Here is a 20,765-nt window from a genome sequence, read left to right as displayed (position 1 = left end):
ACATTCGATATCTGACACATCCACCTGATCCTGCACATTGTATTTTCCATGGCCAGTATATGCATGCAGCATGAGAGTGACTGTTTCTGTCAGATTACTATGCACCATCTCAGACACATCACTAAAGTTGTTCCCTGTCCTGAGATCATTGATGATATTCCCTCAATGCAGCAAGAGAATCTGCATCACAAAGACCATGCATGGAATTTATATTTGAAAACTGCACATTAGTAAATTATGGTATTTTTTCTTGGTACCACTACTGCTTACCAAGTCTGGTAGCTGTTCTTCAGTTATCTACTTCCATGATCTCTGAGAATGAAGCCCCATCACACAATCACAATAATACAAAGCCACATCATTTCTAAAGATGTCATAACTCCAAACCAGAGGCAAATCTGGAGGAACTTTATTTGGAAAGTTTACTCTGTGCTAGTGTTGATTCATGATAATTTTGCAGAAGGTCCAGCATAAACAAGACAGTCACCTGAAGTCATCCAAGTTAGCTGCAGTAAACATGTAGGAGTTTTTTTCTACAGTGGTGTATTACCAGGTTATGACACAAGATGTTCAAAGGTTCTGTTTTGTCTTCTTCCTCTGTGTGAAATGTCTTTCATGCTCCATTAATTTCTCCAGAGCCTTAGACAAGTAAAAGACAATATCAATTTGTGCGGTAGCCACAGTTGCAAGTTTCATCTTACCAACTGTAGAACACTGATTGTTTGCTGTGCTTGGAGATAAATTCAGGCCTTTCAGCACCAACATATTACTCTCATTTTCTAGTAGGGTGTGTTATGCCTGTCCTCATATTTATTTTTAGTGTCTTAATTAGTCTCCATTTCAGCTCTGAATGCTCTTATATTACATGGTATTTGAGTTTGATTTTAGGTACCAGATTAAAAGAACAGAGGTTGAAAAGACAGTATAATATCTCTTCCAGAATCATTAGAATTCCATCGTAGAATATCTGGAATATTAATATAAATAGGAGGCCGGATGAACTGGTGTGGACGCTGTAGAGAATATATAACTCTCTTCGCCCCGCCAGGAATTGTAGCCTGGCTACCCAGTATATTATGCATGCTGCATTTCTAGTAGTGGAATAATGACATTCAGAGACATGTTCAAGTTGTATGATGGGGAAAGTCACTATTGTAAATCGTTTTCATGATGTAAATAAACTGGAAAGAAATATTTGTTCCAGATTTGTGAGAAAGTAATAACATTTCTAACATGATCTAGTAAGAGTGATTGATTTTAATGGAGGTGTCTTGTATGAGCAGAAGAAAGTTGTTAGATTATAGAGAAAGTACTGTGATTGTGTGATATATACTTATGTGTATTCCATCAGAGGAAGATTAACATTAGAGAATGTGTGTGAAGGAACTGAATCGATTTGTATGGAAATAATTGACATTCATGAGGATTTCTGTTGCATGTTATGCTTTACATGCATTTTAGAATCAGTATTCCACATGTGCTCATCCTTATACACACATGTTAATGTGATTCATTTGTAACAGGGGATGTTATTTTTTATAAACTTGCTTAGGATGCTATTACTAACCCTTTGAATACTGAATTTCTTCTACACAATATATAAAAACCAGTTTGTACTTCACAGGAAACACATTACATTTCCACTACCAATGTCAGCCAGTTAATGATGTTGGGAAAATGAGAACCATACAAAACAGATTCACTCTCAGCAGAATTCAGAGTTTTAGTATATTAAAGTAGGTGGTATGTATAGAACTACTGAGCTTTAAATGGTTGAAGTCAGTAAAATTCCAAAAGGGTAGAGGAAGGTCAGAAAGCCAATAATGAAAATAGTTTCCAAAGGGTTCTGGTGATGGATTATAACACTCAGATTTACTGGGTTCTTGGACTTTTTCCATGCAAGTCAGCAAGTGTCTTCCCCCACTCCCCACTTGAGGACAGAAAGAGATCAAGTTTCTGAAACGTTGTGTTTTCTATTTTTTAGAATACCGGATGATGGGAAAAGTCCAAAAACCCAGTAATTCCAATAATAGAAATTTACCCAAATGATACATTTTTCCATAACTTTTAGTACTGGTATGAATTTGGTCCCTTAAAATTCTTACTAAAAAAGTTTAAATTTTCATTACTCAAAGGAGGCAGATATATTTTGCAGTCATTAACATGACAGTCAGGATTCATGACTGCTGTACAAAGAATTTTGTGATACCTGCACAACCCATCCCTATGTGCATCAGCCACAGTAGCTGTACAGAACAAAGAATCTTGTAGTCACTAAGTAGTTGTAAATTGTTGCACTACAAAGAATGTGCCTCATAGAGATGTCAGCAGCAGTTCTGAGGTGAGACACATTTTGCGCATTGCTATCTTGTTCAGGCCCAACAGTTCCTCCAAACGTTGCACTTTGTAGCTGCAGTTTGTTTTGCATCGCCGCTGAAGCTTCTTCTCACGCCTTCCAAACTTGCTGACATGCTCTGAAATATTCCAACATTGCTTGTTCACTTGTCTCGCAGAGTTGTTCATGTCCTACTTATACTACACTGAGTACTTAATTACTAATAAAAGACTTTTTAGTGCCTTTTTCAATACATATAAAGATTGCCCTTAATCCTCTGATAGAACTTCTAAAATGTTTGACCACTGACTGTAACATTAAAAATAAATTCGATGAGCTATTGTCAGCTGTAGGGGCTGAGAATGGTCAGTCAGTATGCTAATGGATGAATAAGGACTGTAACTAGTTGAGGGCATTCTATAAAAAATACCAACAGCTGGAAATCAGTAGTCTCATGAAAGATCATATAGTTTTTCTTTTTAAGTGTGGGTTTTGTCATTTTATAATAAAACAAATCTCAAAAATATAGAAGGGGGCGTTGATGCCTCACTGCTTCACACAAGATATATATGTCACTATTCGTAACAGATCAAAGCTTCCCAACATCACATTGCAGTAATCAGAATTCCTGCCTTACATTAGCAGATCTGGGTTCAACTTGTGGAATGAAGTCTGGCTGTCATGACAGTATGATCATGATTTCCCTCATTCCCTTCAGGCAAATGATAGTATTGTGCCTTAAAATGAGTTACAACTTCTGTACTTCCCATTTAATTCAGGATCACATCACTATGTGGTTATTTTTAACCAATGCAACTGGAAAAGAGTCATTTTATGAATCACTTGGTAGATGCTCTGGTAATATTTTATATGTAAGGAAATGTGTTCAGTGATGTGGTGTTGTACATTACATTGTGTATTAATGTACAGAGCTTGCTATACTAACCGAGCTATAGATGTATAATTTGTGCCTGTATCTCTGTAGGTCTGTCAGCAACATGTTCATATCTGGTATAAATGAACATTATGACTTGTGTAGAGACACGTAAAATCACAGATAGTTTGAAAACGTTGTGTATTTGAAGCTAGTTTTCGCTTATAATGAGCCTTACTTGCAGATGTTGTGCCAAGAGGTATGAAACGGAACTTGTGTCGCAGGTCCTCAAAGTTGTTTGCAGTGATTGTCTGCAGCTGGAAGGAATGGACAGCTCCATTTCGCACCACCCAAGAGTGCAACTCTGCTTCATTTGCTTTAGCACCTGGTTGTTGGAAGGCATACTGCAGATGTAATAGTGACAGTTATCATGAGAAGGGAATTTGGGGTTACATGTAGGCTTGTTATACATGTGTGTTGATTGTATAATTGATCAAGATCAGAACTGAGTTAATACTGTTTGTTATTTCAAGTAATTGATTCAATTCAGCTAATTTATTAGACTAAATTTCATTTGAAATCATAAAATTTACCAAATGGTTTAAATTAATTTGGTGGCTTAGTACTTTTGCCTTGCTCACTGGTTGCAGCAAGGAGCAATAATTTCCTGAAGAATATAACTATGGAGATGGGGGGGGGGGAAATTAGACTTATTTTTATGTTTTTATACGTTGTTAATTCAGAGCTAATGATATACAAATCAATGCATAAAGGCATATCATATTTCACAAGTTACACAGCATGGGTCAGTGAAATTTGGTATGGGGGTTTATATTAAGGTCACAGTCTTCTCGGATGTGATGGTGTGTAGTCTGGTAGATAGATACCAGTGTTCTGGAGGAACCTTCTGCCTTCTTCTTCAGGGGTTCTTTTACCCTGAAGATGGAGGCAGCAAGTTCCTCCAAAATGTTTGTGTCAGACTGCATGCCATCATATCCAAGAAGGCTATAATCTTAATATCCACAAATGGTAGAACCTCAGATCTCAACTGTCATAATATATCACATGATGTTGAAGTAATTTTTCTCAATAAAGGGAGATGCTATGGCTGACACCTAACATAAAACATATAGCACATTAAGATGCAAAGATTTTTTGAAACATTTTTTATGATGAAAATTTTAATACATAGCTATTATAATGGTGGGGGCATGTGGTAGCATAGCTGGTTGAGGCACTATACTACAAGCTGGAAGGTTGCAGGTTGAAGTCCTGATGAGGTGGATTTCTTCAATTGACCTAGTCCTTTCAGCCGCTCTATGGCTCTGGGGTCGACTCTACCTCTAACAGAAATGAGTACCAGGAATCTTCCTGGGGTGTAAAGGGTGGCCGGTGCATATGGTTGACAACCTTGCCACCATATGTGAGCCAATTGTCTAATGTGGGACCCTCAATGACCTGTTATAGTAATAAGAAACAAAACGAAACTGTTATAATGTATTTCAGCATTCTGTTGCACCATATAGATCTGACTTTTGGAGCTTTTATGTTGTCTATGTTCACTATTCTTTCTTTGTATTCCTTTATTGGACATTGCATGTTTTGGCTTAACTGGCCATCTTCAGGTATACAGATTGTTATGGTTAAGGATTCTGCTGCTCAATGCAATGCAGTTTTCCTTCCTCCTATTGTAGTTCCTGGTTATTTTGGTTATGTGGGTTACCATCAGTTTTATTTGGATCTCCTTGGGTTGCACATGGTTTCTTTTGGTTTTGTTTGGTTTGTTGTGATTGCCTTGAATATTCTTGCTGCGGTGAGAGTTATGTTGTATGTTGGTTGGCCATCATGGTCATTCCTTGTGGGACTCACACTGGGATACGGTCAGGCAGGCCCATAAAATTAACAACATTATGACAAAGAAGATAAAAGAGCCAATATTTCATTTTTTAGCCTGTTACCTTTATTTTATTAGGCAGATATATAATATCACATCATTTTTTGCTTTCCTTATATATGTCCACCTCTTCCTCCTTCGTCTCAGTTAGTGGATATGCTGTAATTTTAATGTGAACATTCTGCCATTGGAGGCCATTTCACCTTTATAATCTTTTATTTTCTACTATCTGTATTCTGATAGTGACAGGAGAAACTGAAGTACTCAGAGAAAATCCGCCCCAGCGCCACTTTGTCCACCACACATCCCACTTGACCAGACCTGAGATCGAACCCGGGCTGCCACGGTGGGAAGCCAGGGACTAACTGCTTGAGCTATGGCACGGCCTAAAATGAATCTTAGATGAGGTATGAGGGTGTGGACTGGATTTAGGATGACTCCATATAATGTTCATTGACATGCTTATTTGAACACACAATGATCTATTTGGTTTCCCTACAAAGGAAGGAGCTTTTTTGTCCAACTGAATAAAAGAATGAAATGTTAAAATCTGTTCCTTTGAATACAATGCCAAGCAAGTTGTTCTCCTGACTGGGGGGATTGCATGTCTTTCCAATCACAAATAAGGAAATAGACCTATAAAATTATATCTCATTATTTCTAATATTTTATACACAAAACATGGTAAAGTAAGGTACAAACAACTAGTGAAATATAGTCATCATGCTAACTTAATTGATTGACACACCAATGTCAAATAAATCAAGAAAACAGTTTAGTATAATTACAACAGAATACAACCTGGAGAAACTCTGAAATGTTTCCAGCTCCCTGAGCCCGGTATGCAACTAGTTCTGCAGCTTTTGGTATGCACTGCAGTGATCCAGCCTCTGGCACATCCCCCCGTTGCACTGCTGATATTGCTGAAACAGCATCATGACACTAGTAGTTTTTTTTTAATTTAGTATGTTGAGATGTGTTTCAAGTAAAAGTTATAGGTCTAAATAAAATATACATTTTAAATTATAAATAAAGCATTTCTGTTATGAGCTTTTTGTGGTTGGGTGGGGGTGGGAAATCAGATAAAATTTTATTTGGGTATCATATGATGTATGATGTCAGTCAACCTCAAATTTTCCAGATTACTTCATGTGTAAACTTCGTACTTGCTTCCCTCCAACCCAGTGGCAGAATTCAGTAAATTTGCTTGCTACTCGTACGTTTGGAGACATGTCGTGGAACCAGTTGACAGATGCTAGGCTTCCAATATATGGCTATTTTATGCCCTTTGGACAGAACACATAAATGGTGTTGAGTAAAACTCAATAAGGGAATATCTTGACCAGGGAAACAGGGAGTAAGAGGAGAATGGGGTACGAGGGGATTATATATAGGTGTTCAGCATGCAAATGGTGTGAGTGTAAAGAAAATGAAAAGGATGAATACGAAAATTACAGAAAACAGTATGAGGGAAAGGAAAACTTGAGATTCTCTTTTGTACTCCATCAGGATGACAACTTGCCTGTCTGGACAGGAGAGTCATTTGGAGGGCTTTTGTGTATGTAGTAGTGAACCATTGAGAGAACCATCATCCTGTATCTGGATCTGCTTGAATTTGAAATAAATAAACATGAACATTAACATGAGTTACACGAAGAGAAAACAGGGAATTTATTGAGCAACTGAATAACTGTAAGCTCTTGAAGGAAGATCGTGAGGCATCATGTTATTAGTTAATTTGCTGGTTGGTTATACCTGTGATGGGGCACACAGGGCAGCACTGACCAAACTGCTTGGTTGGCATTGTGCACTGCAGCTCAGCTCGACTTGGACATCTGAACCTGTTGCACTCAATGTTTCCAGAGTTACATTGACACATGACACAGTCCATTGGACCAAATGGACCAATCACAGGATGCCATGAGGAGCCATCTGAATAATATCTGTCATGGAAAGAATAAAACATCAGAACTTTTCAAAATATGGCAATGCAATTGCTTATCCAGATACATTGATTTTTGTAACACTGATTTTGTATTTTGAGAAATACCACAATAAAAATTAAATATCTGAGTTACAAATTAGGTAAAGTTCATGTGCATATAAATGTATTGAACTACTATGGACAGTTGTTCATTCAGCATCCATCCTCTCATCCTTTGACTGGAAGTCTGTAAGGGAGAAGCTGTTCTGAACACATAACATGCATCATAATGCTGATAGAGATGAAATACTAGGGAAAGTCAGTAAATCACAAATGGAAGTAAAACAGCTGTAATGGACGTAATAGGGGTTCTATGTGTATCACTAGGCAGCAGCACAGTCCAGATTCATGACAGTCTAGGTAACATTTGCACATGTTTAGTCAAAATGGTGACCATGCTTGAGGAGTATACTATCAAAGAGCAACGTTCTCTTGTGCTTTTTCTGTTGGCAGAAGGCTCAATGAGAAGGATTTTCATAAAGAAATGTCTCCTGTTTATGGTTTGGAAGTGTTTGTTGCATAAAGCGGTTCTCAACTGGGCTGAGAAGGATGTTTGAAAGTCTCAGATGATTTCTGACTTGGTTGCCCTGTTGAAATTGTGACAGAAGCATCTGTGGAGCAGGTGGAAAAGTTGATTCAAAGTGAAAGGAGCATAACAGCAGACAGTACAGGAATTGCACTAGGGTGTTCCCATGGTTTAGCACACAGCATAATGCATGATCAGTTTAAGTTTCAGAAAGTGTGCACATGGTGGGTGTCCAAAGAACTGAAGAATTGAGAAAAATCAATTGATTACATAAGGTGTGCAAGAAAGAATGACCACATTTTAAGTAAGTTACTGTTAAAAAATACAAAGCCCAGAACCAAGAGACTTACTTTCCAGCAGAGATACAGTCTTTATCTCGGCGGTCCCGTGGGGCAGTTGGGCCCTTGAATGTCACAGGCGAGGAAAGGTCCCTGTTACCAGCAACTTCTGCAAACAAAAAAATAAAGGAAGGGCATTGGTTTGTTGACCAGTTGTTTGGATCTCAGGTTATATAACTGCAGCGGTTGTATGATGTTGAGTTCGTTACTATGAGTTAAGGACAGGAATAGATATTACTGAAATGTTTATGATTACACACATCACTGGTTGAATCCTATTTGTCCATAAAATCAATCAACAAATAATGGCAGAAATATGAGAGACAGAATCTAAAATACATTGTACTACATGCACTGGATAACAAATGGGTGTGGTTTCTGAAGACGATGGAGATTATATAATCAGGAGCTTCATGCTTTGTACACTCTTCTATATCAGGATCAGTGAAGGAAGGCAATATGGATAGGACTAGTAGCATGGGGACATGGAAGAGGGAAAGGACCACTTGAGAGATGAGAGCATGGATAGAAGGATATATAATGGATACAATAGATTGCATGAAAAGAGGTGTGAGATGGCCTTCTTTAATATGATAATATATTTTTTCGTTGCATAAAAAGCAGGACATATCTCCTATCTCCCTAATAATATTTTGTGAAGAGTTAAGGTTATCAAGCTCATATTTATGAAACTGTATCATGTAATACACATGCAGTGGAAAGAAAATGTCAGATATTTCAGATTCAAGAAAATCTGTCAAAAGGCATAAAGACAAGAATAGTCTTCTATGTAGTTAACATCATATATCATAATGGAGAAAACATTGATTACAGTGAAATAAAAAGTCTGTATCAACAACATATCATGAGAGAAAGAAAGAAAGACTGAAAGATTTTAATATTCAACAAATTTGAATACTGATAAAAGGTAAAAAGGTAAAGCTATTCCTGTAACAGGCTATGGAGGTCCATAGGGTTGTGAAATGTTGAGGCTCCAACATTGTCTAGACAGTCGGCTCACAGATGTTGGTGAGGTCAACCATACATGCCGGCTACCCATTACCCCAGGGAGATCTCTGGTAATAATTTCTGTTATAGGCTGAGTAGACACAAGGGCCATAGTGCAGCTAAAAGTGTTAGGTCAATTGAGAAATGTAGTGACCTCATGGGGAATTTAACCTATGACCTTCTGGCTTGTAGCATAGTGCCTCAACCAACTATGCAACCAAGAGCCTCATCTTAATACCGGTACTAAAAATTGATTCTGAAATAAAAGTCAGTTTTAAGTGACATTTAACTGATAATTATGACTGTAAGAGTTAAGTGGACATTGAATCTAAGCATGAAAAAAGACATATGCATTTTTCCCAAAGACTAAAAAAACATTTTTAAGTGTTATAATTTGTGGTTTCTATATTATTTTAGAAATTAAATGATACCTGAAGGGTGAAATAGTGGGCAGAAGAGAAGACCATTGCTAGGCAATGGCATGGTAAACACATCTGCACCAACTAATACACCCACAACATTAAAAGAACCCTATGTCACAGAGGGGGTGCATGGAAGTTAGTTGAGGACTGACTCCCTGCCATAGAAGTGGACTTACCACTAGTAGTCAGACCCCTCCTCTCATCAAAGAAAGGGCCCCATTTTAAACCACATAGAAGTCTGGAAAAAACAAAAATATGGTCATTGGTCCTGATGGGACCCAAAGCCAAGGCTGAATGTGCTGGTGAGTGTCAGCAGCAATTTACCTTACCAATCTACCAATTAGGAATTGTTAGTTGGCACTCACAGTTGGTGGTTAGCTATGGGCACAGAAGCAGAGGAATCTCTATTGTTAAAGCCATGACCAAGCAACGGCTAATGGTGACATAAGAGAGAGAACACTTAATGAGTGCCATAGTGATGTCTAGAACATCTAGATTAGTGAGTGTTATAATTGTTTGCAGTTACAAGTCATAAGTGTTCAATAAATTCAATTACTAATCCAAACTGTGTGTCTAGTCACTAACAGGTGACAGTATGCCCGAAGATGACTACATTAGACATTGAGACAACAGCAAAGAGGAAGAAAAAAGCATGGAAATATATCTGTTTAATAGTTGTGCTTTACAGTACTAATGTTATTTAATTGACAAAGAAGAGAGTGACTGCAATGAGATCAGTAAAGAATTGCACAAAAATGGATTAAGTGTAAAATGAAGACATCAGAACAGAACTGCATATATTTGAGTACTACATTGTAGACACAAATGTGTCCAACATTTGAGAAATTAATGATTGATCAGCTCAGAAAATTGCAGATAAATATCATCACAAAGGAAGGAGAGAATTGGGAATGTTAAGAGATGGCATTTTCTTGAACAACAGTCATTATAGGTGATGCACAAAAAGGCATCTGAGTGACTGTTGGCCATGCAGAAAAAGCACTACAATTGTGCAATATTGCTCAGTTGCTTCTGCTTGAACTGTGTATTCATGCCTTGTAAGTCAAAGAATATTATGCATTCAGTCATACTTCAATTTTATTTAAATGCATTATAAAACATGCATGTCTTGTGATATCATTTATCCTCTTGAAGAATTTATTGCAGTGTTCGAAGTTTAACAGCAAGAGAATTGTATCAGTAGTTAAGAGGGTAGAGTTTGTTAGTGATAGGATATCATATATAATACTAAAAGGTCACTGGTGTGATATCAGTGTTATGAATGTTCACGCCCCAACAGAAGATAAAATTGATGACATAAAGGATAGATTCTATGAAGAACTAGAACATGTATTTGATTTCCCGAAGTACCCTATGAAAATTTTGTTAGGAGATTTCAATGCCAAAGTAGGGAGGGAAGACATTTTCAAACCAACGATTGGGAATGAGAGTTTGCATGAAATTAGTAATGATAATGGAGTTAAAGTAGTAAACTTTGCCACATCAAAAAATCTTATTGTCAAAAGTACAATGTTCCCATATCATAACATCCATAAATTTACTTGGACATCTCCTGATGGGAAGATACACAATCAAATAGACCATATTTTGATAGATAGGAGACGGCACTCAAGTATACTTGATGTTCGATCATTCAGGGCAGCAGATAATGATACTGACCACTACCCGGTGGTGGCAAAGGTTAGGGAAAGGCTGGCAGTGAGCAAACAAACATCACACAGAGTTCATATGGAGAGGTTCAATCTCAAGAAATTAAATGAGGTAGAGGGTAAAGGGCAGTATTGTGTTGATATCAAACAGGTTTGCGGCTGTGGAAAACTTGGAAACTGAAGTGGATGTTAATAAAGATTGGGAAACTATTAGAGAGAATATAAAAAGTCTGCCAAAGAGAGGCTACGTTATTATGAACCGAAGAAGCATAAGCCATGGTTTGATGAAGGATGCTCAANGGAATAAATGACTTTAAGAGGGGTTGCCAGCCTAGCAGAAACTTAGTGAAGGATGAGAATGGTGATCTGCCTGCAGATTCCCACAACATTTTGAATAGGTGGAGAAACTACTTCTCTCATTTATTAAATGTACATAGGGTCAGTGATGTTAGGCAGACAGAAATCCATACAGCTGAGCCTTTAGTACCTGATCCTAGCCCTTTTGAGGTTAAAAGTGCTATTGCAAAATTGAAATGGTATAAATCACCAGGTAGTGATCAAATTCCGGCGGAACTTATTCAAGCAGGAGGCGAAATATTACGTTCTAAGATCCACAATCTAATTACTTCTATTTGGCATAAGGAAAAGTTGCCTGATCAGTGGAAGGAGTCTATTATTGTACCAGTTCACAAGAAGAGTGATAAAACTGACTGTAGTAATTATTGAGGGATATCACTGCTATCAACTTCATACAAAATTTTATCCAATATTCTTCACTCAAGGTTAAGTCCATATATAGATGAAATTATTGGGGATCATCAGTGTGGGTTTCAACATAACAGATTGACTACAGATCAGATCTTTTGCATTCGTCAGATGTTGGAGAAAAAATGGGAGTACGATGAGACAGTACATCAGCTAATCATAGACTTCAAGAAAGCCCATGGTTCAGTTAGAAGGGAAGTATTGTACAGCATTCTGATAGAGTTTGGGATATCCATGAAACTAGTTATATTGATTAAAATGTGTTTAAATGAAACGTATAGTAAAGTCCATGTAGGTAAACATTTGTCTGATAAATTTCCTATCCAGAATGGTCTACAATAAATAGATGCTTTGTCACCACTCCTTTTCACCTTTGCTATAGAATGTGCCATTAGGAAGGTCCAGGGAAACCAGGTGGGACTGAAATTAAACAGGACACATCAGCTGTTGGTCTATGCTGATGATGTGAATCTACTGGGTGATAATGTAGATACCTTAAAGAAAAACACACAAACTTTAATTGACACAAGTAAAGAGGTTGGTCTAGAAGTAAACACTGAGAAAATTAAGTATATGTTGCTGTCTCGTCACCAAAATGCAGGCAAAATCATGATATAAAGATAGGAAACAGATGTTTTGAAAATGTGGCACAATTCAGATATTTGGGGACAACGATAACAGATCAAAACCTGATTAAGGAGGAAATTAAGAGGCGATTGAACTCGGGTAATGCTTGCTACCATTAAGTCCAGAACCTTTTGTCTTCTCGTCTGCTGTCCAAAAACATAAAAATTGAAATATACAAAACTATAATTTTGCCTGTGGTCCTGTATGTGTGTGAAACTTGGTCTCTGACATTAAGGGAGGAATATAGAGGGTGTTTGAGAACAGGGTGTTGAGGAGATTATTTGGACCAAAGAGAGATGAAGTAAGAGGAGGCTGGAAAAACTGCACAATGAGGAGCTTCATAACTTGTACTCTTCTTCAAGTATAATTAGAATGATCAAGTCAAGGAGGATGAGGTGGGCACGGCATGTAACACAAATGGGGGAGACGAGGAATGCATATAGGATATTGGTGGGAAAGCCAGAAGCAAAGAGACCACTGGGAAGACCAAGGCATAGGTGGGTGGGCAATATTAAAATGGATCTTAGAGAGATAGGATGGGATCGTATTGATTGGATTGATCTGGCTCAGGATAGGGACCAGTGGAGGGCTCTTGTGAACACGGTAATGATCCTTCAGGTTCCATACAATTCTGGGAAATTCTTGAGTAGCTGCAGAATTGGCGGCTCCTCCAGAAGGGCTCAGCTCCATGAGTAAGTAAGTTCAAAGTTTAACATCACATGCCTCACCCCTCAAATTTGGAAAATTTATTCATTAGCCCACTTACCTACCTAACTACTTAGCCAATTGAATAATTAAGCTTTGTACAGAGTATGAAGCTTGGATCCTGACCCTTCAATTTTAAAGAATGTAGTAAAATATCACAGAACAACACAACTATCTAATGTTTATTTGTTGTAACTGCACTGACCTGAACACAGAGGGCAGCAATTATCAGGGCTCTGAATTGGTTCATGGCAACTCAGCTCTTGGCATGTCTGTACTTCACATAGCACAAGTCCTTCCTGACAAAAAATAGAAAGATGAACAGTGTAGAATTGGATTTTAAGTCACTGGTGTCACCAAAATTTATTAACAACTCACCTGCTTCAGTCTAGACTAATTTTACTTTTATAACTCATTTAGAAATCAACATTAATAAATATTTCCTTGTCATCTCTATGCAGTTGAAAAATATCATTATCTGAAAGCAGCAGAGAATTTTATAAAAGTAAAAGATCAAGATTTTTAGTTTAAGAGAAAACTTGTTCTCAGCCCTTCCACATTTTTATTTAATTTATCTTAACTCTGTGAGGCAGCTTCATGACCCCACAGGTGTAAAGTCACAAGACAGCTATGGAATATTGTCCTCAGGATGTCTGAGTGGGTGAATGATATTCAGTAATCTGTGGGGATCTTGTTTTGTCGTTACTTCAATGACAACCCACTTCTTTGGAGCAGTTTTGTAGGTCCTGAAAAGGACCGTTGGTTGGTGAGATGCTTGACCGGTGAGGTAGCGCAGCGCACGCCGGTAGGAAGGGATGTTGGTTGCGGTGGATGTTGACTGGCTGCAGTGCGGCCATTGCTGGAGGTCGCTTGATCGCAGTGTGGCAGTTGCTGGAGGTTGCTTGATCGCAGTGCAGCAGATGGTGGGGGTTGCTTGATCGCCTTGCGGCAGCTGCTGGTGGAAGTCTGGTCGTCAAGCACGGTCGCTGGAGTGGAGAGGCAGTAGCTACGCCAGATGCCCAGTGAGTCGGGCATGACCGCCGGCTAGCTGAGGCAGCCCAGTGAGTCGGGCATGCTGTCGGAGTGGCGAGGTGGCCATTCCTGGCGCAGTGCAGAGCCAAAGACTCTGAAGACCGAGCGCTGAGGACGAAGAGTGCTGGCTGATGTTGACTGATCGTAGACTGACCATTGACTGATGATCGTAGACTGACTACTTGCGAGCTTGTGCTCCGCCTTTTATACAGTGCATGATGGCGGAGCGAAAATTTGCTGAGCGCTGGTTGGCTAGCGCGCATAATGATGTGGATGCGGGCTAGCAGCAAGCGCTGTATAAATGCGAACGTTGGATGCAATTTGATTGGTTAGCATGTGTGCTGGTGCTGTGATAATATGTGGGATGTTCTCACAAATCAATAAACTGATAAATATTCCTCGATTAAATAAATCAGTTATTTATACATATAGTACTATATTTTAGAAAATAAATTCATAATTCTCTTTAATTCATTTAATAAATTATAGGTTATCCTGAAATGGATGAGAATCTTCTGGTGTTTTGGACAATTTGGTTACAGTTTCTTTCTGACCACGTTATCATTTGGTTTGTGATGTTCTTGCCTTAACTGTTGTTTGACAAATAACATTGCATCCTGGTCCATTCAGAATTTTCCTGAATGTAACTCTGTCATGAGATGAGAAATATTCTCATCTAACAGTGCATTTCTGTGTTCAATAGCTATGTTGTTCATCAATCTGAAGGCCTTATGGCTTTTACTGAACTATCTGCAGGAAGTTACCATTGTATCTTTCATATATTCCATTTAATAGAAAGCATCTGATACAGCATGGAAACCTAAGCAATAATTTATTTCATTCCATTCGAAATGGTTTGGCTATTCACCTATCCTCAGTAGCAACAGCATCTTTCAGTATGTGGTTGCAACAGGATGTACTGCAATGGAGCAGGATGCAACAGAAGAATACATACCTTGTCCAGCTGCACGTATATTTGAGTTCAGGTGTTTCTGTCTGACTTCTGCCTGATTTCTAGATAATTTAGTTATGTTTTCATAGATGTGAGGAATTTTGAATGCCAGATGCTAATTGTAGGCTGTTATGCACCTGTCACAGTTAACCAATAATTCAGACAACTTTCCTACAGTTGCTGTTTGCATGCAGTGACCAGTAGAGGGTCATTTAATGACTTTTTTTAATCTCTCATCTCTTAAAAGACAACAAATTCTTGTGTCGCATGCCAAAGTCTTGGCATTAGTTGTCTCTATATGTAGTCTTCATGTCATCTTCCCATTGAAAATGACAAGCAGTTATTTTACAGTATTGATATAGGGTATAGTACATCTGTTAAGTTGAAGTTCATCCAGGGTGCTTTCTGTATTCTAGAGAAATAAATTGCCAAATTTTTCACTTCATTGAACTTCATGTAAAAGTGCTCATACAATGTCTCCACAGCAGTGAGGCCACACTATGTTTTGCTGAGTGCAAGACATTCCTGCTTCTGTGCCACATACCATCAACAAACATAGCGAGAGAATTACAAGTGTAGATGTAGCACTATTTATCTACAAACTGTATAATACTGTGGCAAGGTCGGATCCTTGAGACATCTCTGGGTGTAGACAATTCATCTGTGATGTACAATTTAAACTTAAAATTTTTAGCAGAAACGAAGACACAATTAACTCAGATATTTTTGCCGAGAATTCTAATTCTGACAGTTGACGGACTAGGCCAGATTACCATGTTATATAAAAGACTTTTTTGTCATCCAAGAATATAGAAGCCCTCGACATCTTACTGTTGAAGCCAAGAACCATGTGTGGACTGAATTGAAATAGCTCAGAATAGGTTCAAATGACATAACCCTATGATCCTGCTGAGTAACATTTATGCCCCATAAGAGCATATTATTAGTAGCATAACTAAAACTATTCAAGGATGATATCTTATTTCCTTAGTTTATTCGTTAGTTGGTAAATTTGCTAATTCATTATTTAGTTATTTAGTTAATTGGTCAAATATGTGGTTACATAGATTATGGGTTAATTAGCAAGCTTCAGTCAACTGTATTAGTTTATTGGTTAGTATGTATGTTGATTAATTTATTTGACTAGTTACCTTGTCGACTGACTACTCAAATAATGTATTGATTAGTTCGTTCTTAAAGTAGTCAGCAGTTACCTGGCATCTGCACTGAACACATTGGTTAGGGCTGTTTACTTTCATTCCGGTTGAGTTGGATGGGAAATTCTGCCCGTCCTTGTAGATGCGTCCATTGTGGATGCACGCCACAACGTCTGGTGACACTGGCCTGTGGATGGACATCCGTGACTCTGCAACAGTAGTCTTACCAATTTTCATATACAGTTATGAATACTCTAACAGATAATTTCAAATGCCAGAAAGGGCAGCACATAGCCTCTCCTGTCGGATCCATGTCTCCTACTTTAATGTTCCTCTTAACTTGGTGATTGTTACAGTGCGTGTCAGAAAATATCCACAAAATGTCCATATTTTTTCTTTGAAAAAGTTTCCACTACTGAATGTGAACACAAAGTCCAAGCCTGGGACCTCTCTATTTTTGTAGCGACTTATTGGGCTTCAGCATTCAATTGTCTTTCACAGCTATTGGCATCAACATAGCCACTCTGCTTATCATATCCACCAAAGAAGAGCAGCTTGCAGAGATTTTACTTTTGTGGGCTGAAGATGTAAGACTGCAGACATTAATCAAAGACTCTTAGCAGAGCATTCTGACAATATTTTGCGCTTCGATAGCATGGGCGTCCTCATAGTCCTTCGTCAGTGATGTTTGTCCAGCCATTTTTTAATATGCCAGTCGGTTTGTGCATGTTTCGCTGCGGCAAGACGTGGTGAGGAGAAACAGAATGGTGAAGGTCAAGCAAGTCATTACAACAACAGTTCCGTGCTTATGGATCTGTGTGCATTCAACAGTGGTACCATTTGCAGAAAAAAATTATGGACACATCTCGGATATTTTCTGACTTTCCTTCATGCAAACATAAGGCCTCCCTTTTGTCTCGGCCCCAAAACAAGAAGCCATATAGACGTAAAGGCTTGGAACATATTTACTTCAATTGATGGCTGATTGCTGATGACTGAGTCATTATGATATAACTGTTTCACCTGTAATTGAGTCCCCCAAAGAACCCAACGTTCAGACCACTGACAGAGGGAGGAGGGGTGGAAGCCATTAAGTTTGCCCTCCGTTTTATTCGGTTAGTATAGTCTGTGTCACTGCAGCACAATGAAGGCCTGATATTGTTTTCTTGTGGCTTTGCTGTGTTAACATACCACATGTTTGTTCCAAGTTAGGTTCCACAAAACACCACACAGTCAAAGTTGAGAAATTGTTAGAGACATCTGCTATTTTATGAAATGAGAGGCACTAAAGCCTCAGACCTGGACAGATCCACTGGATAAACGAACTTGTACTCTTCCCCAAGTATAATTAGAATGATCAAGACAAGGAGGATGAGGTGGGTAGGGCATGTAGCACGAATGATGGAGAATAGGAATGCATATAGGATATTGGTGGGAAAGCAGAAGGAAAGAGACCACTGGGAACACCAAGGTGTAGGTGGGTGGACAATATTAAAATGGATCTTAGAGAGATAGGATAGGATGGTAGGATAGGATTGGATTGATTTGGCTCAGGATAGGGACCAGTGGAGGGCTCTTGTGAAGACGGTAATGAACCTTCGGGTTCCATAAGATGCTGGGAAATTCTTGAGTAGCTGTAGAATTGGCGGCTCCTCAAGAAGGGCTCAGCTCCATGAGTAAGTAAGTAAGTAAATAAGTAAGAAGCAAGTAGTAAAGATAAAGCGACTGTAAAAAAAATGCAACAAGAGCATAAAAGAGTGGCAGAAGCTACTGGGGGTGTCTGAATGGACAATTGGGAGATTTCTGAAAGGTCGAGTAGATGACAAGGCGCAGAATGCTTCATTTGGAATGCCCGGAAAGAACCAGATCGTCCATTAGCGAATAACTTAAATAGACTCAGAGAGAGCATTGATTATGCAGGAAACTGTTCGAGTCTCGGAATAATTATTACGGACATCAATTTTAGGGTGACGAAGACACAGGTGGGGGGGGGGTCTGTCTTATTGAAAGGAACAATATACGATTCATGCATCATACATCATTGAACTCGGAAAGCACAAAGCCAAAGGATGCCCAATCATGTTCGAAAACGAGCCTTACATTCGTAGCAGCCATATCACTCCGAAAAATTGGACTGACGACAATACTTCGGATCGCTAGCGCCAACATCGGAAGGCCAGAGATTTATCACTGTCCATAACTGAGGAAACTCAGGCTTCATTTGAAAAGCACTTCTCATATATAAACCTAGGCAGAAAGAAAGCCTGATACTATCATAATAATGTACCATCGATGAGAAATGTGTATCATGTTTATGAAAGTGGAGCGAGCTTGGAATTCAGTGCCACGATATAGAAAGGGAAGCCAATAGTAATACATGCTTTCTTTATACAAGAACTAAGCTACAGAAAGTAGCCATTTGCACAAGTCACCGAGCCTGCGGATTTTGAAATAAGAATTCGTGTGTTGGGCCTACTGTCGCTACGGCTTTCTGCCTTCTGGGTTTAGCACTATGCTACTGGAGGTCCACTTGCTAGAGACCCTGCTACTCTCTCGACCAAGGGGTGGCTTCACCATGATGCAACATCAGTAGATGTGTGCGACTATTTGCCTCACGTAAGTGGGATAGACTTACGTGTTTATGAGATCGATTCGAGAGACTGAGAGAGGAGAAGGATCAGCAATGAGAGATCAGTACACAAGGTTTGTCGAGGGGTGAAGACAATAGACACAAAGACAATGGAGTGTGGTTTTATTTTTAGGTCTTGTACATAAAATCGTGATATAAAACGTAATTGTATTGGTAAGGGTGATTGTGATGGGTTAGAGTCCTAGACCCATTTCCCCAAGGGCCTGAAACCTTTCATGACATCGAAAATCCACGAGTTAGAACTCTCTCGAATCACTGCAATGGCTGCCAATGTCATACCGAGCGACACTCTTGAGGTGAGCAACCAGTGATGGTCACTGCAGTGGGTAAATTATGAGTCATATCGTTTGTACAAAATTATAAATATGAGCAATGTTGGCAGGAGATAAAAATTTATACATAATTTTGCATAACGACATGCCATTCTGATACCAGCAGAACTGTAAGATGAGCAACCTGGCTACAATCTTCGTCCTCTTTCATGGTGAGCACTGTGACTCCAAAGATGAAATGTTATCAGAATTCAAGCAGTCTTTCGCTAGCAAGTTAGGGCATATGAGAGCAAAGTCATTTATCACAAGTGTCTCAGAAATAGAATGCTGTCTCAGTGCTCTGTCTCAGGCAGTGACAGAGAAAGCAGAGTCTGAGATCAGAACATGAACTATTGTATTCCGAATTGTGTACGGTGCATATTTATGTATAATATATGTTAGTGTAAAGTTAGGAGCTTCATAACTTGTACTCTTCTCCAAGTATAATTAGAATGATCAAATGAAGGAGGATGAGGTGGGCAGGGCATGTAGCACGAATGGTGAAGACGAGGAATGCATATAAGATATTGGTGGGAAAACCACAAGGAAGGAGACCACTAGGAAGATCACGGCGTAGGTGGATGGACAATATTAAAATGGATCTTAGAGAGATAGGATGGGATGGTATGGATTAGATTGATCAGGCTCAGGATAGGGACTAGTGGAGGGCTCTTGTGAAGACGGTAATGAACCTTCGGGTTCCATTAAATGCTGGAAAATTCTTGAGTAGCTGCAGAATTGGCGACTTAGCCCGCTTGAAACTGAGATCGTGGTTTCGAATCCCACTGAAGGCACGGATGTCTGTGTGTGCGTTTATTCTGTGTGTAGATAGCTGCTTTGCGACTGACTAATCCCCATCCAAGGAGTCCTACCGACTGTGTGTAGGATCAAGAAACTGAAAAAGCGGTCAAGGTCCAACAAACGACTGTAGAGTCATAGAAAGACAGAAAGTGTAAATACAAGTGGATGTTAGAGCATTGCAGCGATAGAATGGACGAGGAATGTAGGGATTTTATGTCTGTAGTAGGAGTTCAGGTAGAACATGCACTGACAGGGCCGAACGTGATTATGATGTAAGTTTTATTAGTTATTTTATTAGTTTGACTTCTTCTGCTTCTAATTTTCTTATTATACCCTTCTGGCCTCTTTTCCATCAAAATTATTCTAGTACTATGGATCTTACAGACAGTTGGCATGACTCCTCTGACGGGTGATTAGCCTTTATTTTGACTTCTAATATAATTAATTCAGTATACTATTACTTACATTATACTTGGCTTGAAGTCCGAACTGGGTGATTGAACGTTGCTACCTGTGAAATAAGAAATTTCGCCACATGTGCAACTAGCTGTCCCGTAAAGTAACTGTAATCAACCGAAGGCCGAAACTTTTCCTTCTATTGACTTGGGAACAAGTTGAACTCACCCGTACAGATTCTGCAGCACTCCGAGGAATCCTCTCTGCTGTTACACCTGACGGGACACTCCCTGCTGGAACAGTTCATCCTACCTCCCT

General features: G+C 38.9%; 1 protein-coding gene across 1 annotated transcript in view; it reads right to left on the bottom strand.

Moving 5' to 3' along the window:
- Positions 1–1,553: 1,553 nt before the first annotated feature.
- Positions 1,554–20,765, bottom strand: part of LOC111868783 (chordin-like protein 2) — a 57,774-nt gene continuing 38,562 nt past the window's right edge. Inside the window, exons 4-11 of the mRNA XM_033753158.1 lie at positions 20,676–20,763; positions 16,347–16,498; positions 13,354–13,447; positions 7,964–8,060; positions 6,859–7,046; positions 5,905–6,026; positions 3,448–3,613; positions 1,554–2,474 (exon numbers count right to left, since the gene is read on the bottom strand). Of these exons, the coding sequence (XP_033609049.1) occupies positions 2,314–2,474; positions 3,448–3,613; positions 5,905–6,026; positions 6,859–7,046; positions 7,964–8,060; positions 13,354–13,447; positions 16,347–16,498; positions 20,676–20,763 (1,068 nt within the window). The 3' untranslated portion in view covers positions 1,554–2,313. The remainder of the gene's footprint in view (positions 2,475–3,447; positions 3,614–5,904; positions 6,027–6,858; positions 7,047–7,963; positions 8,061–13,353; positions 13,448–16,346; positions 16,499–20,675; positions 20,764–20,765) is intronic.

Source organism: Cryptotermes secundus, unplaced genomic scaffold (genome assembly GCF_002891405.2).
Source record: "Cryptotermes secundus unplaced genomic scaffold, Csec_1.0 scaffold174, whole genome shotgun sequence".
Lineage (NCBI taxonomy): Eukaryota > Metazoa > Arthropoda > Insecta > Blattodea > Kalotermitidae > Cryptotermes > Cryptotermes secundus.
Note: the sequence above shows the minus strand (reverse complement) of the source record. Positions and strands in the feature narration are given on the sequence as shown.